The 17,690-nt window shown below is 39.2% G+C and overlaps 2 protein-coding genes across 6 annotated transcripts in view; one reads left to right on the top strand and one right to left on the bottom strand.

Annotated features, from left to right (window-relative positions):
- LOC133650041 (activity-dependent neuroprotective protein 2a-like) overlaps positions 1–5,018 on the top strand; it is a 47,802-nt gene extending 42,784 nt beyond the window's left edge. For all 3 annotated transcript variants that reach the window (XM_062046812.1, XM_062046811.1, XM_062046810.1), the window contains 2 exons: positions 1,327–1,503; positions 1,569–5,018. In XM_062046812.1, the coding sequence (XP_061902796.1) occupies positions 1,327–1,503; positions 1,569–4,169 (2,778 nt within the window). In that variant the 3' untranslated portion in view covers positions 4,170–5,018. The remainder of the gene's footprint in view (positions 1–1,326; positions 1,504–1,568) is intronic.
- Positions 5,019–8,482: 3,464 nt separating this feature from the next.
- On the bottom strand, positions 8,483–17,661 carry LOC133649563 (gamma-glutamylcyclotransferase-like). Of its 3 annotated transcripts, none has more exons than XM_062046159.1 (5): positions 17,336–17,661; positions 15,696–15,841; positions 10,094–10,232; positions 9,781–9,960; positions 8,483–8,684 (listed from the first exon to the last, which is right to left on the bottom strand). In XM_062046159.1, exons 1-4 carry the CDS (start codon positions 17,453–17,455, stop codon positions 9,808–9,810), a joined length of 558 nt encoding a protein of 185 aa, XP_061902143.1. In that variant the 5' UTR covers positions 17,456–17,661; the 3' UTR covers positions 8,483–8,684; positions 9,781–9,807. The 3 variants fall into 3 exon arrangements, with proteins under 3 accessions (XP_061902143.1, XP_061902144.1, XP_061902145.1); XM_062046160.1 differs by lacking the exon at positions 8,483–8,684 and adding an exon at positions 8,699–8,894; XM_062046161.1 differs by lacking the exon at positions 8,483–8,684 and adding an exon at positions 8,937–8,955.
- Between the last annotated feature and the right edge of the window lie 29 nt (positions 17,662–17,690).

Consider the following 17,690-nt stretch of genomic DNA (forward strand, 5'->3'; position numbering starts at 1 on the left):
TATGTATGTATATATATATATGTATGTATTTATATATATATATATGTATGTATATATATATATATGTGTATGTATGTATATATATGTGTATGTATGTATATATATGTGTATGTATGTATATATATGTATGTATGTATATATATATATACATATATATATACATACATACATATGTGTATATATATATATACATACATACATATGTATATATATATATACATATATATATACATACATACACATATATACATACATACATATATATATATACCAGGGCTGCAACAACTAATCGATTAAAATCGATTATAAAAATAGTTGCCGATTAATTTAGTCATCGATTCGTTGGATTTATGGTTTTTGGAAACTGTGGACGTCAAAGAGGAAAAGAACCACCCGGGTTGTTCTAGGGCGCAAAGTGTAAAAGGCAGCATGTGTGATGGTACGGGGGTGCATCAAAGGGCTGCACAAGCCACAACCACATCCTCGGCACAGAGCCCACATAAGGGCAAGGAAAAACTCACCCCAGTGGGACGTCGACGTGAATGACTATGAAAAATAAATACAATGAGTAACTCGTCGATAAAATTGAAGTACAATGAAAATCACAACTAATTAATGAATAACTGCGAGGCCGTCAAAAATGAAGTTAATTCATGTGATTAATCACAAACAACGATGATAGTCGCAGATTAATCACGCCATTTATTTTGGTTTGACTTCCAAATACTCCCAGATGGTGTTTGGATAAAACAACCTGTGATTAATCACCATTCAAGTGGGATTAACCTGTGATTAATCACCATTCAAGTGGGATCAACCTGTGATTAATCACCATTCAAGTGGGATCAACCTGTGATTAATCACCATTCAAGTGGGATTAACCTGTGATTAATCACCATTCAAGTGGGATTAACCTGTGATTAATCACCATTCAAGTGGGATTAACCTGTGATTAATCACCATTCAAGTGGGATTAACCTGTGATTAATCACCATTCAAGTGGGATTAACCGGATTGGGAAAAAATGAATCATTTGACAGCACTAAAAGTGAGTAATAGGTTTATTAAATAAACGCTCGCTAAAACGAAAATACATCTTCACCACTTTAGTCCTCATTTTTGCGCTTAAACTCCAGACTTCTTCTGCTTGATGTTGTCATTACTGCCACACGTGGTGGAAAAGTGTACTGCAACTGCTCTGAGAAACACCCACTAGGGGGCGCTCATGGCTACAAAAAACACGGACCTGAAGTACTGCTCAAACTAGTATTCCGGTATAAAGGGTCCCGGTACTAATATTTCATCAATTGTTTTGCTTTCTTGCAGGAGTTTGAGCAAAGCCCGGAGCAGAACTCGGAGGAAGCGGATCCTCCGAAAGGCGCCGAGGGGAGCGACTCTGCCGACGCGCATCACGGCCGACTCCAAAAGAAGGACGGCGATGATCTGCAGGGCACCGAGTGGAGCGACTTCACCGACGGATACCATGGCCGACTCCGAAAGAAGGTGTCCTGTAGTGCCGGCTGTGTTTGCCCTCCCGGCAGAATCCTCACTCTCGCTTGTCTCCTCAGTGGCCGTATCGGAGCAGGACCATGTGCTGCGCCATGTGCAAGTACTCATCCCAGAACATCTACCACTACCGCAACCACGTGGCGCGCTGCCACGAGTGCCTGCAGACGCTGTGCGCACTGACCGCCTGCCACCGCTGCATCTTCGTGGCGCACCCCCGCGTGCTCAAGAAGCACTTGGCCTTCTTCCACGGCAACCGAGGCGTGGGGCCGCTGCCCGGGGAGGCGGTGCACCGGGGAAACGAGCGCTACCAGTGCAGGAAGTGCGGCTTCCCCACCCACTCCGTCTTCGCCATCAAGAAGCACATCATCCTCAAGCACCTGGAGAGCTACACGGATCAGTACATCGGCTACAGGTACCCCGTGTCGGGCTCCGCCGTCAAGCTGTACTGCTGCAAGGTGTGCAAGGTGAACACGGGAACTCTAGACCAGATGCTGCACCACATGCTAGTGGACCCCAAACACTTCGCCGTCAACTCGCAGGTGCAGACTATGATTTACGAGAACAAGAACTTCGCCAAGCCGCCACCTAACGGCAATGGCGGTTTTGTCACGTTGCCGAGCCTCGCGCCAAAACCGCAGCAAAGTAAGTCCTTTGTGGTGCCGAGCAACGGCCAACACGGCGGCGCCATGGTGGCTCTGAATCAGATGCAGGGCGCGTCCAACAGCGCCACGCTTATCTGCGCTCCCAACAGCAACCAAGCCTTCCTGCCCCCTCAGGCGTCGGCGCTCGTGCAGCTGGCGAGCGCCGAAGCGAAAGGTTTGCTCCAGCCCGGCGCCACCATCGCCCTGCGGGGCTCATCACTGGTCCAATACCCCAACATGTCCCTGAAGCAGGCACCGCCCCAATCGCAGCAGATCCTTGTTCCTTCGGGTCCGCAGGTCAACGCAGCGGCCGGGCCCGGCTCCGCGCCCAGGTCCGCGATGGTGGTGCAGAACCCGCCGGCGAACCAGGTGACTCTCCAAGGCACCATGCTGACGTCCCAGTCGCTGCTCAGTCACCTGATCCCCACAGGCAACCGGGTGAACGGCATGCCCACATACACCTTCGCTCCGCTCCAGATGGCCGCGCCCGGCCCCCAGAGTCCGGCCGGCCCGGCAGCCAACCAAACAAAGAAGTGGATCACGTGCCCGCTCTGCAACGAACTCTTCCCCTCCAACGTCTTTGACATGCACATCGAGGTGGCCCACCACAGCAAGTCCACAGTTTCCCGCTCGGAAAGCCTGGCGGGGCGGGCGGCCTTCCTGAGGAAGATGCCCGACAAGACTCTCAAATGTCTGACGTGCAAAGTTCTGCTGTCGGAGAAAAGCGTCCTCCAACACCTGCTGCACGGCCTGGGCTGCCTGTACTGTGCCACCACCTTCTTCTCCGTCAAGCAGCTCAATGAACACGTCCGGCAACACAACCCCAGCGGCAAGCTTTACTGTGACTTCCTGCGGCAGAACTACAAGATCTACACAAAACCTAACGCCGGGATCTTGTTCCCTTACTTTGACGTCGCCACCACGGCGCCCAGGGAGATCCTGGGAGAGTGCGAGGTCAACCTGGCGCTGGTCACCAGCTCCCTGGAGCTCATCTACGTCCAGCTGCAGCCCAGCAGCCAGCCGGAGATCTGCTCCGCCCCCGTCCGAGTCAACGCCACTTTCTGCCCCTTCTGCGACGAGAAGTTCCAGGAGGAGTCCAAGCACCTGCAGCACCTGAAGCAGAAACACTTTGTGGCGCCCACCATCCACGCCATCCTCAAGACGGAGGCCTTCAAGTGCGTGTACTGTAACGGCGTCTACACGGGGAAGGTCACGCAGCAGGCCGTCATGCTCCACATCCAGCGGTGCCGCAGTTCGCCCAAACCAGCCAAAATCACGGCGCCGCCGCCACCACCGCTTCCCAAGTCTGTGCAGGTGCCCCGGCAGCCACCGGGACTGTACTTCCTCCAAATGCCAGTGAAACAAATGCCAGCCAAAGCTCTTGGTCCTGCCAGCCCGGCGGCTGCAGGGCCGTCTCCTCAGCCAAGCACGGAGCAGATGCAGTCCACTAGAAGACTGGAGGCCGCATTGAAGGAGGTCATCGCCTTCAACAAGCGGGAGCGTGAACACAAGGCGGCCATGCGCAAGAAGCGAGAGCAGGAGCGCTTGATGCCGCCGCCCGAGCCCGAAGTCCAGAGCGACCCCAACATCAAACTGGTGCTGGAGCCCGACGCACTAGACCGCCGTGGCCCCGACGAGCGGCGGAACTTCATCGCCAGATACTTCAACACCAACCCCTACGCCGGCCGCGCCGAGACGGAGGAGCTGTGTCGGCGCCTGGCGCTGACCAAGGCCGAGGTGGTGGCGCTCTTCAGCACGAAGCGCAGCCGATGCCTGAAGAACCTCAAGAAGAGCTCGGCAGCCGTGCTGATGGGCTTCGACATGGCCCGCCTGGCGCAGCTCAAACACCCGCTGCACATTCCTGAACAACGGCCTGCCGAGCTGCGGGAGGAGGAGCCAGAGGAGGAGGCGGAGTCGATGGAGGAGCCGGAGTCGATGGCGGAGGGCGGGAAGGAGAAGACGGAGGAGGGCGGGAAGGAGAAGATGGCCGAAGAAGTCCCCATGGAGCAGAACTCCTAAAGAGAACTTTCACAATGTCGGATGAGAACTTTTTTTTGCCGAGTTGGCGTTTCCACAAGTTACCGAAGGTCGTTATGGACAACAAAACACTGATAATAACTTTTTGTACCAAGATGTTTCCTCCTATCAGTTCTTGTTTGTTTGATCCACGTCTCCACACCCGCGGGACTAGACCAGACCACACAATCCTTCTCGTGTTCCAGCTGCTGTAGTACCTCGGAGCAAGGCCTGGTCCTCACCATATATATAAAGCTATTTGTTTTCTACATGTCCTGAAGAACACTCCCTTCCTGTTCCAAATAAAGAGTTCTTCCAAAAGTGGTGTGTTCCCTCACAGACTTTCAAAACCATTTTAGCTTCTAATCTGAACAGGTTTCAGTCAACTTGAAGGTTCTGGTCTTCAACGGTCCAGGGACTAGACTTGTACAAGTACTTTGCAACATGCTAGCTCAGGACATCCTTGATGATGATTGGCCCAGCAGTAAAGAGGGCGTGGCCTCCCTTTTGTGGGCTGATACCAACACGATTGCGATATCACGTGAACTGCTCCTAGTACCGACTTTTATATATCCAAGTTCAATAGAATGTTCTCTGTTAGTTGCACTTGAATACAAATCCCAGGATAAGCAATAAAATGGGGTGTGTTGAGTAGAAATAAACTACAACTAAACAAAGTTAACATTATTGCTGTTTTGTTGGACGTGCTCAAAAAATGTTTTGACCAAGTTGTATTTTTTTATACTTTCCTGGCAGAGGAAACATCAAATATTGTTATTTATGAGTCTAAATGTCCTTATTTTGTCAACCTTTTAAGAATGTTTCTTTAATAAATGCAAATTGGGTGATCAAGTTGTTTCACTTCCTGGTTTAGGAGAGTTCACTTCCTGTTGAGGACACCAGCATCTGTTCCACATTATTATTAGGGATGTCCGATAATGGCTTTTTGCCGATATCCGATATTCCGATATTGTCCAACTCTTTAATTACCGATACCGATATCAACCGATATATGCAGTCGTGGAATTAACACATTATTATTAGGGATGTCCGATAATGGATTTTTGCCGATATTCCGATATTGTCCAACTCTTTAATTACCGATACCGATATCAACCGATATATGCAGTCGTGGAATTAACACATTATTATTAGGGATGTCCGATAATGGATTTTTGCCGATATCCGATATTCCGATATTGTCCAACTCTTTAATTACCGATACCGATATCAACCGATATATGCAGTCGTGGAATTAATACATTATTATTTATTTTTTATTCAAGAAAATGATTTTAATTTATTTATCTTATTTTATTTGGTTCATTTTTTTAAAAAGTACCTTATCTTCACCATACCTGGTGGCATAATAATGTGTTAATTCCACGACTGTATACATAGGTTTATATCGGTATCGGTTGATATCGGTATCGGTAATTAAAGAGTTGGACAATATCGGATATCGGCAAAAAGCCATTATCGGACATCCCTAATAGAAACTAGTAATTAATGAAAATTTGTCAAATGAAGTGTTAAAGGTTAGTACTATTAGTGGAGCAGCAGCACGCACAATCATGTGTGCTTACGGACTGTATCCCTTGCAGACTGTATTGATATATATTGATATATAATGTAGGAAGCAGAATATTAATAACAGAAAGAAACAAGCCTTTTGTGTGAATGAGTGTAAATGGGGGGAGGGAGGTTTTTTGGGTTGGTGCACTAATTGTAAGTGTATTTTGTGTTTTTTATGTGGATTTAATTTAAAAAAAAAAAAAACGATACCGATAATAAAAAAAAACGATACCGATAATTTACGATATTACATTTTAACACATTTATCGGCCGATAATATCGGCCTGCCGATATTATCGGCCGATAAATGTGTTAATAAAAAAACAGATACCGATAATTTCCGATGTTACATTTTAACACATTTATCGGCCGATAATATCGGCAGGCCGATATTATCGGACATCCCTAATTATTATGCCTAATTTGGACAACCAGGTATGGTGAAGATAAGGTACTTTTTTAAGAAAATGAATCAAATAAAATAAGATAAATAAATTTAAAGCATTTTCTTGAATAAAAAAGAAAGTAAAACAATATAAAAACAGTTACATACAAACTAGAGATGTCCGATAATATCGGTCTGCCGATATTATCGGCCGATAAATGCGTTAAAATGTAATATCGGAAATTATCGGTATCGTTTTTTTTATTATCAGTATCGTTTTTTATTTTTATTTTTTATTAAATCCACATAAAAAACACAAGATACACTTACAATTAGTGTACATACAAATTTTCATTAATTACTAGTTTCTATGTAACTGTTTTTATATTGTTTGACTTTCTTTTTTATTCAAGAAAATGATTTTAATTTATTTATCTTATTTTATTTGGTTCATTTTTTTAAAAAGTACCTTATCTTCACCATACCTGGTTGTCCAAATTAGGCATAATAATGTGTTAATTCCACGACTGTATACATCGGTTGATATCGGTATCGGTTGATATCGGTATCGGTAATTAAAGAGTTGGACAATATCGGCATATCGGCAAAAAGCCATTATCGGACATCCCTAATAGAAACTAGTAATTAATGAAAATGTGTAAAATGAAGTGTTAAAGGTTAGTACTATTAGTGGAGCAGCAGCACGCACAATCATGTGTGCTTACGGACTGTATCCCTTGCAGACTGTATTGATATATAAAATATATAAATATTTTTTTTTAAAAACGATACCGATAATTAAAAAAAACGATACCGATAATTTACGATATTACATTTTAACACATTTATCGGCCGATAATATCGGAAGGCCGATATTATCGGACATCCCTAATTATTATGCCTAATTTGGACAACCAGGTATGGTGAAGATAAGGTACTTTTTTAAGAAAATGAATCAAATAAAATAAGATAAATAAATTAAAATCATTTTCTTGAATAAAAAAGAAAGTAAAACAATATAAAAACCGTTACATAGAAACTAGAGATGTCCGATAATATCGGTCTGCCGATATTATCGGCCGATAAATGCGTTAAAATGTCATATCGGGAATTATCGGTATCGTTTTTTTAATTATCAGTATCGGTTTTTTTTTGGTTTTTTTTTCAAAAAACCTCCCTCCCCCATGTACACTCATTCACACAAAAGGGTTGTTTCTTTCTGTTATTAATATTCTGCTTCCTACATTATATATCAATATATATCAATACAGTCTGCAAGGGATACAGTCCGTAAGCACACATGATTGTGCGTGCTGCTGCTCCACTAATAGTACTAACCTTTAACACTTCATTTTACAAATTTTCATTAATTACTAGTTTGTATGTAACTGTTTTTATATTGTGTTACTTTCTTTTTTATTCAAGAAAATGATTTTAATTTATTTATCGTATTTTATTTGATTATTTGTGTTTTTTATTTGGATTTAATAAAAAAAAAAAAAACGATACTGATAATAAAAAAACCAGATACCGATAATTTCCGATATTACATTTTAGGACATCTCTAGTTTGTATGTAACTGTTTTTATATTGTTTTACTTTCTTTTTTATTCAAGAAAATGATTTTAATTGATTTATCTTATTTTATTTTATTCATTTTCTTAAAAAAGTACCTTATCTTCACCATACCTGGTTGTCCAAATTAGGCATAATAATGTGTTAATTCCATGACTGTATACATCGGTTGATATCGATAGCAGTTGATATCGGTATCGGTAATTAAAGAGTTGAACAATATCGGCATATCGGCAAAAAGCCATTATCGGACATCCCTAATAGAAACTAGTAATGAATGAAAATGAGTAAAATGAAGTGTTAAAGGTTAGTACTATTAGTGGAGCAGCAGCACGCACAATCATGTGTGCTTACGGACTGTATCCCTTGCAGACTGTATTGATATATATTGATATATAATGTAGGAAGCAGAATATTAATAACAGAAAGAAACAACCCTTTTGTGTGAATGAGTGTAAATGGGGGAGGGAGGTTTTTTGGGTTGGTGCACTAATTGTAAGTGTATCTTGTGTTTTTATGTGGATTTAATAAATAAAAAAATAAAAAATTAAAAAAACGATACTGATAATGAAAAAAAACGATACCGATAATTTCCGATATTACATTTTAACGCATTTATCGGCCGATAATATTGGTCATCTCTCGAGACAACATAAACAAGGTGACTGACATCAGATGTCTTGGGGTCATCCTCCATGAAAAGTTGACATCATATTTTGCATGTGCAGAATAATCTTATTTGTATATTGCTGAATGATTGTGCACACATAATGTACGGGGGAACACACATAATGCCTTTATTTCTTCCACAGGAAAGAGTATTATTTTGAAAGAGAGCACAGCAATCCACTCTTCATGGTTGCAACTACACGGCGTCACAAACTCTCTCAGTGATGTTCAACGCGAGGAATAAAGTTGTTGGGAGTTGCCGTCCGAAGATGACAAAGACAGGAAGTGTGACTTTCAGCAAGTGTCACTTGTTGCTGTGAAGGCAGGAAATCATCTCAAGAAAGACTTCAAAATGGCAGTTTTCAATGGAAAAAGAGTTGCAAAAAGAGACGACTGCGATTCTAGCAAAACTGATTTTTGACTTTTTGATTGGACGCGTCTTTGTGAAAATGCTTGAAGGAGAATATAAAAGTGTGTTGGAGTTGGTGGAGTGGAGGGAACAGTGATGATGTCATCTCTAATAACTGTGTTCAAAAAAAAGGGGGCGGATAAATATAAGAATATTATTCTTCCATCTGCTCCTTTCTAAACATGGAAATGTAGAAGGAAGACAAAAGAATGAAAGTGTCAACTGTACGTGTCTTGTATATACACATTTATATACTTGTATATACTTGTATATATGCATGTTATATACTTGTATATATGCATGTTATATACTTGTATATATGCATTTTCATGCAAGGAATAAAAAGAGATGATTACTAGTGTTTATTTGCATGCTTTTATGATAGCATTTAAGCTAGCTGGCTAACTCCATAAGTTCAAAGTGTTTTTATAATCACACTTTTTCCATAATGTATTTTAATAAAGTACCACTAGGTGTCAGTGTTTAATAATAATGTATTTTAATAAAGTAACACTAGGTGTCAGTGTTGAATAATAATGTATTTTAATAAAGTAACACTAGGTGTCAGTGTTGAATAATAATGTATTTTAATAAAGTAACACTAGGTGTCAGTGTTTAATAATAATGTATTTTAATAAAGTAACACTAGGTGTCAGTGTTTAATAATAATGTATTTTAATAAAGTAACACTAGGTGTCAGTGTTTAATAATAATGATAATGTATTTTAATAAAGTAACACTAGGTGTCAGTGTTTAATAATAATGTATTTTAATAAAGTACCACTAGGTGTCAGTGTTGAATAATAATGTATTTTAATAAAGTACCACTAGGTGTCAGTGTTGAATAATAATGTATTTTAATAAAGTAACACTAGGTGTCAGTGTTGAATAATAATGTAATTTAATAAAGTAAGTGTTTACGTGCAGTACAAACACATGTTCCTTCATGGTAAGGGTAATTGACCCCTGTGGGAGGCGTTTAGTTCCAGCCCTGACCTTACCTGCAGTCTCTGCACGTGCACACCTTGTTAGCCAATAAAGGATGGATGTTCCAAGCCGGTGAGGGTGTGTCTGATGTGGTCCAGGAAGGACGGCCCCGTGTAGTTGTTGGTCTCCAGGGCCTGCAGGCGCTCACAGTACTCTACAGGGAGGCCCTGCTGCCGGGCCCCACAACACACCACCTGCACACACACACACACACACACACACACACACACACACACACACACACACACACTGTGACACACCACCTGCACACACACACACACAATGCCACTGTGAGCGTCACCACGGCAACCAGGACTGGAGACTCACATGTTTGTAGGGGGGGGAGGGAGGACAGGGCTGGAAGTTGTTGAGCTGGTAGGTCCTGCACCTGGTAGGTGTGCCACCATCACCACTCTCCACCCACACGTCCAGGGGAGAGTACACACCTTTACTCACGCCTTCTTGCCTGTGGAGCACAGTGTGACTGTTCAAACTGCTTTTTTCAGCAATGCTCAGGCCTACTGCGCTACTGCACACCACGCTACACATGCTAACTACTCTACATGTGCTAACATAACATGCTGTGTGTGATACTAGCTAACTCTTGCTATTAATCATTATAAGTTAACTCCTGCTATTAGTCATTATAAGTTAACTCCTGCCATTAGTCACTAAACATATAATCATCATAAGTTAACATCTAGATGCTGCAATAGTAGCATTCATCAAGTACCAAAGTATTTGATGCTGCAAAATTAGCTTAAAAAAAATAAAATTGCATGTTACTATTGTAATGCTAACGATTAAAATGATGTGAATGCATTTTAGACACCCTGTATCGGACTGGACTAGTGTGTGCAAATAAACGCCATGTAGTACCGACACCGACCGATGAGAGGCAGCAATGAGCTGCCGCGCAAACAAAATGACCGACAACAACAACATCATCAACAACAAAGAACGAAGGAGCCAAGCTAGCCGTTAGCTAGGCTGACCATACGTCCTCTTTTCCCCCGGACATGTCCTCTTTTGCGGGGGTGTCCGGGCGTCGTTTCTTAAATGCCTCAAATGTCCGGCATTTTGAATTAGGGTTGCGTGTATTTTCAATGTACGTCCAGAGTTAAGTTAAGAAGGGGTTAAAAAACAAAACTGAAGGTGCGCGCACGTAGCAACATTGGTGAGGGAGGGGCAGAGACAGAGAGCGAGAGAGCTAGTGAGTGGAGAGAGAGAGACATGAGAACAAGAAATGCAGAAATGTAAATTCACGGATGATTTGCGGGGAAAGTATTTGTGTTTTGGTCCTGGCCGTGACACATGGGAAGCAGAATGCACTGTGTGCAAAGCAGGAACGTGTATAAATGTGGCAAATAAAGATCTACAAGCCCATAACCACACTACAAAGCACAAAACAGCTGTGCAGGGCGAGAGCTCGTCTGCTGTTTTTTGTTTCCATTTAATTAACTTCTTTTGAGGCATTTAAATTATATACGAAAGGTTATTTGGAATATTTCTACCTCTGCACTTTTTTTCTCCAAAACTGTGAATGTTACAGAATATAAGTGTGACCTATTTTGTTATACTGTCAAGCATTTTTTGTGTCTTTTTAACGCATTGAAATCAGAAAGGACGCAGATTATTTATTTTTTTCAAAAATTTGTTTTACCATTTGCGGCCCACAGCTGTTTTGAAGGCCCACGGCACATTCTAAAAGTACTACTAAAATAAACAAAAACATAACACAAGTGGAATAAAAAAGCTTAAAGGTGAAATGTCATTTAGAAAAAGTTGCAATGTTGACTAATAAAACAAAGCTGTTTTTTTCCCCTTCAAACGGTCATTGCTCAAAACATAATATTGAATCAAAATCAATTTTATTATGAATTACTGACCTATCCAAGGTTCCCATTACTTCACATCAAATATTACACTTTGAAAAATATTTTTGGTGGAACATTTTGCATATTTTGTGTGTTTGCCATAAAAAAAAACATAGTTTTGTTTGACAAAAAAAAGGGCAGAAAACAAAGAAACAAAAAAAAAACAACATAAAAAAAACTAAAACATTTTGAAATGAGGAATAGATGTGAAGTTGATGTAGACTCCAGAGATTTAAATATAAAATGTATGTATGCACACCATTATCATCATCTCATGACCCAAGCAAAACACTTTTTACACGTTTATACTGAAATAAATACAACTTATTAAATAAAAACATATAAAAAACTAGCAGCAGCGGTAAAGTTTACATCCATGAAGGAAAGAAGAAAGTGAATGAATGTTTATAACTGAATACTAGGGATGTCCGATAATGGCTTTTTGCCGATATCCGATATTGTCCAACTCTTTAATTACCGATACCGATATCAACCGATATATACAGTCGTGGAATTAACACATTATTATGTCTAATTTGGACAACCCGGTATGGTGAAGATAAGGTCCTTTTTTAAGAAAATTACAAAATAAAATAAGATAAATAAATTAAAAACATTTTCTTGAATAAAAAAGAAAGTACAACAATATAAAAACAGTTACATAGAAACTAGTAATTAATGAAAATTTGTCAAATGAAGTGTTAAAGGTTAGTACTATTAGTGGAGCAGCAGCACGCACAATCATGTGTGCTTACGGACTGTATCCCTTGCAGACTGTATTGATATATATTGATATATAATGTAGGAAGCAGAATATTGATAAGAGAAAGAAACAACCCTTTTGCGTGAATGAGTGTAAATGGGGGAGGGAGGTTTTTTGGGTTGGTGCACTAATTGTAAGTGTATCTTGTGTTTTTTATGTTGATTTAATAAAAAAATAAAAAAACGATACCGATAATAAAAAAAACGATACCGATAATTTCCGATATTACATTTTAACGCATTTATCGGCCGATAATATCGGCAGACCGATATTATCGGACATCTCTAGTTTGTATGTAACTGTTTTTATATTGTTTTACTTTCTTTTTTATTCAAGAAAATATATATTATCGGACATCCCTAATTATCATGCCTAATTTGGACAACCAGGTATGGTGAAGATAAGGTACTTTTTTAAGAAAATGAATCAAATAAAATAAGATAAATAAATTAAAATCATTTTCTTGAATAAAAAAGAAAGTAAAACAATATAAAAACAGTTACATACAAACTAGAGATGTCCGATAAATGCGTTAAAATGTAATATCGGAAATTATCGGTATCGTTTTTTTTATTATCAGTATCGTTTTTTTAATTTTATTTTATTTATTTTTTATTATTAAATCCACATAAAAAACACTAGATACACTTACAATTAGTGCACCAACCGTTTCTTTCTGTTATTAATATTCTGCTTCCTACATTATACATCAATGTATATCAATACAGTCTTTTTATGTTGATTTAATAAAAAAAATAAAAAATAAAAAACAAGATACCGATAATAAAAAAACCGATACCGATAATTTCCGATATTACATTTTAACACATCCCTAATTATTATGCCTAATTTGGACAACCAGGTATGGTGAAGACAAGGTACTTTTTAAGAAAATGAATCAAATAAAATAAGATAAATAAATTAAAATCATTTTCATGAATAAAAAAAGAAAGTAAAACAATATAAAAACAGTTACATACAAACTAGAGATGTCCGATAATATCGGCAGACCGTTATGTTAATTCCACGACTGTATACATCGGTTGATATCGGTATCGGTTGATATCGGTATCGTAATTAAAGAGTTGGACAATATCGGCATATCGGCAAAAAGCCATTATCGGACATCCCTAATAGAAACTAGTAATTAATGAAAATTTGTAAAATGAAGTGTTAAAGGTTAGTATTATTAGTGGAGCAGCAGCACGCACAATCATGTGTGCTTACGGACTGTATCCCTTGCAGACTGTATTGATATATATTGATATATAATGTAGGAAGCAGAATATTGATAACAGAAAGAAACAACCCTTTTGTGTGAATGAGGAGGGAGGTTTTTGGGTTGGTGCATTAATTGTAAGTGTATCTTGTGTTTTTTATGTGGATTTAATAAAAAATAAAAAATAAACCAAAAAAAACAAACCGATACCGATAATAAAAAAACCGATACCGATAATTTCCGATATTACATTTTAACACATCCCTAATTATTATGCCTAATTTGGACAACCAGGTATGGTGAAGATAAGGTCCTTTTTAAGAAAATGAATCAAATAAAATAAGATAAATAAATTAAAATCATTTTCTTGAATACAAAAGAAAGTAAAACAATATAAAAACAGTTACATACAAACTAGAGATGTCTGATAATATCGGACACATTATAAATGCGTTAAAATGTAATATCGGAAATTATCGGTATCGTTTTTTTTATTATCAGTATCGTTTTTTTTTTATTTTATTTTATTTATTTTTTATTATTAAATCCACATAAAAAACACAAGATACACTTACAATTAGTGCACCAACCGTTTCTTTCTGTTATTAATATTCTGCTTCCTACATTATACATCAATATATATCAATACAGTCTGCAAGGGATACAGTCCGTAAGCACACATGATTGTGCGTGCTGCTGCTCCACTAATAGTACTAACCTTTAACACTTCATTTTACAAATTTTCATTAATTACTAGTTTCTATGTAACTGTTTTTATATTGTTGTACTTTCTTTTTTATTCAAGAAAATGTTTTTAATTTATTTATCTTATTTTATTTGATTCATTTTTTAAAAAAGTACCTTATCTTCACCATACCTGGTTGTCCAAATTAGGCATAATAATGTGTTAATTCCACGACTGTATATATCGGTTGATATCGGTATCGGTAATTAAAGAGTTGGACAATATCGGCATATCGGATATCGGCAAAAAGCCATTATCGGACATCCCTAATAGAAACTAGTAATGAATGAAAATTTGTAAAATTAACTGTTAAAGGTTAGTACTATTAGTGGAGCAGCAGCACGCACAATCATGTGTGCTTACGGACTGTATCCCTTGCAGACTGTATTGATATATATTGATATATAATGTAGGAAGCAGAATATTGATAAGAGAAAGAAACAACCCTTTTGTGTGAATGAGTGTAAATGGGGGAGGGAGGTTTTTTGGGTTGGTGCACTAATTGTAAGTGTATCTTGTGTTTTTTATGTGGATTTAATAATAAAAAATAAATAAAATAAAATGATACTGATAATAAAAAACCGATACCGATAATTTCCGATATTACATTTTAACGCATTTATCGGACATCTGAAGACATTTACATATGTATACACTTTTGTATTATCTTTTTTTTAATGAATTAAGTAACGTTTATGACAACCTTTTTCCAAAACACAACATAGAATGTGAGATATAACAGTCATTTGTTTTCAAAACGCTTACAAAAAAGCGGGACCCCAAAAATGGACTTTGGGACCCCATTTTGAACATTCCTAGCGCCAACACTGCTGTCGACAGAGGAGGGGGAAAAATGCTTTATTTAAAAATATATATTATTTATGAAGCAAGTTGGAGTATCATATGTAATAATTGGGGCAAATATGCAGGACGCATATATATGTGTGTCCTCTTTTGGGGATGTCAGCCTACCGTTAGCTTACCGAGTATGGCCATTCGTTCAGCAACTGTTGTCCTTATAGCGTCACTATCGACTCAAATAAACATTATTATAAAACATTCGCCGTAGTTTAGTGAGTCCGTTTTCCATTTTGGCAAGTTAGTTGGCACAGTTTGAACTTCGCCGTTGTCGCCCGCCATTATTTACTTCCGCGTTCCGTTTCAGTCGCTCCTTGATTGGCTGTCGAACCACCCCACGTGACACGTCCCGCCTTTATTTACTCCCGTTTTACTCGCTCATTGATTGGCTGTCGAACTATCCCACGTGACCCCCGCTTGTGTATGTGACGTAATGGTTACATGATGGACGTGTGGTTTGCTCTCACTCGTCCAGCGTGTCCTTGTTGCGGTTGCTGATGCTCCAGACCACGCCCCACACCTCCGAGCCGGGACTGTGGCGGATGGTGGCCACGCCCCCGTGCCAGATGTTGCCCACGATGCCCTCGCACACGCCGAACTCCAGCTGGTAGTCCTAGGCGGCAATGTTATGTTGCATTTAGCAGGAAGTCTTTTCACAATAAAAGCATCATGGCTTGTAATGTTTGTGGAGATAGCGTCACCTAGCGACCAATAACATACATTAATGCTAGCAAGGGGAATCATTTAGCATACATTAGCAGGTTAAAATCATTTAGCATACATTAGCAGGTGTCATCATTTAGCATACATTAGCAGGTAAAATCATTTAACATAAATTAGCAGGTGGAATAATTTTTCACAATAAAAGTATCATGGCTTGTAATGTTTGTGGAGATAGCGTCACCTAGCGACCAATAACATACATTAATGCTAGCAAGGGGAATCATTTAGCATACATTAGCAGGTGGCATCATTTAGCATACATTAGCAGGTAAAATCATTTAGCATACATTAGCAGGTGGCATCATTTAGCATAAATTAGCAAGTGGAATCATTTAGCATACATTAGCAGGTGTCATCATTTAGCATACATTAGCAGGTAAAATCATTTAGCATACATTAGCAGGTGTCATCATTTAGCATACATTAGCAGGTAAAATCATTTAGTATACATTAGCAAGTAAAATCATTTAGCATACATTAGCAGGTGTCATCATTTAGCATACATTAGCAGGTGTCATCATTTAGCATACATTAGCAGGTGTCATCATTTAGCATACATTAGCAGGTAAAATCATTTAGTATACATTAGCAAGTAAAATCATTTAGCATACATTAGCAGGTGTCATCATTTAGCATACATTAGCAGGTGTCATCATTTAGCATACATTAGCAGGTGGCATCATTTAGCATACATGAGCAGGTAAAATCAATTAGCATACATTAGCAGGTGGAATCATTTAGCATACATTAGCAGGTGGAATCATTTAGCATACATTAGCAGGTGGCATCATTTAGCATACATTAGTAGGTAAAATAATTTAACATACATTAGCAGGTGGAATCATTGAGCATACATTAGCAGGTAAAAGCATTTAGCATACATTAGCAAGTAAAATCATTTAGCATACATTAGCAGGTGGCATCATTTAGCATACATTAGCAGGTAAAATCATTTAGCATACATTAGCAGGTGGAATCATTTAGCATACATTAGCAGGTAAAATCATTTAGCATACATTAGCAGGTTTCATCATTTAGCATACATTAGCAGGTGTCATCATTTAGCATACATTAGCAGGTGGCATCATTTAGCATTCATTAGCAGGTAAAATAATTTAGCATAAGTTAGCAGGTGGCTTCATTTAGCATACATTAGCAGGTAAAATAATTTAGCATAAGTTAGCAGGTGGCTTCATTTAGCATACATTAGCAGGTAAAATAATTTAGCATAAGTTAGCAGGTGGCATCATTTAGCATACATTAATGCGAGCAGGTGTCATCATTTAGCTGCTAAATGGTTCCACCTGGATGCTACATTAGAGCATCCATTGAGGTTAGCAGGTGTGGTCGTTTAGCAGGTGTATGGTAGCACAGACTGGAGGACCTTGAGTGTGGCGGTGGTGAAGAAGGTAGCAGAAGGGTTGGCCGCCTGCAGTCTTTCCTTCAACAAGTTGCTGCCAAAAGCAAAATACATAAAAGTCCCGTGGTCGGCTGACTTTGACATGTTGGTCGCTAAGCTAAGAGGAATGCTGCTGCAATCACGATGTTCTTGGAGGAATCAATGAAGTACTATGTAACTAAAGAGCAGCGCTAGCTGACTGACTGACTGTAAGCACGTTGTTTGCTGAGCTGTCAGTTGGTCCCAACAATCAGTGACTCATTTAAATAACAGTCAACTTCTCACGCGGAGAAGCAAAGTCCGTTTATGGTAAACATGCACTTCCGGTCGTGGTGTCAAA

Source organism: Entelurus aequoreus, linkage group LG05, assembly GCF_033978785.1.
Source record: "Entelurus aequoreus isolate RoL-2023_Sb linkage group LG05, RoL_Eaeq_v1.1, whole genome shotgun sequence".
NCBI lineage: Eukaryota > Metazoa > Chordata > Actinopteri > Syngnathiformes > Syngnathidae > Entelurus > Entelurus aequoreus.

Excerpts from the sequence above, each read along its gene's own strand:
- LOC133649563 (XM_062046159.1), bottom strand. The coding sequence starts at position 17,455 with ATGTCAAAGTCAGCCGACCACGGGACTTTTATGTATTTTGCTTTTGGC. Across the intron at positions 15,842-17,335 it reads TCACCACCGCCACACTCAAG|GACTACCAGCTGGAGTTCGG; the intron begins GTCCTCCAGTCT and ends ATTGCCGCCTAG. Across the intron at positions 10,233-15,695 it reads AACAAGGACACGCTGGACGA|GCAAGAAGGCGTGAGTAAAG; the intron begins GTGAGAGCAAAC and ends TGTGCTCCACAG.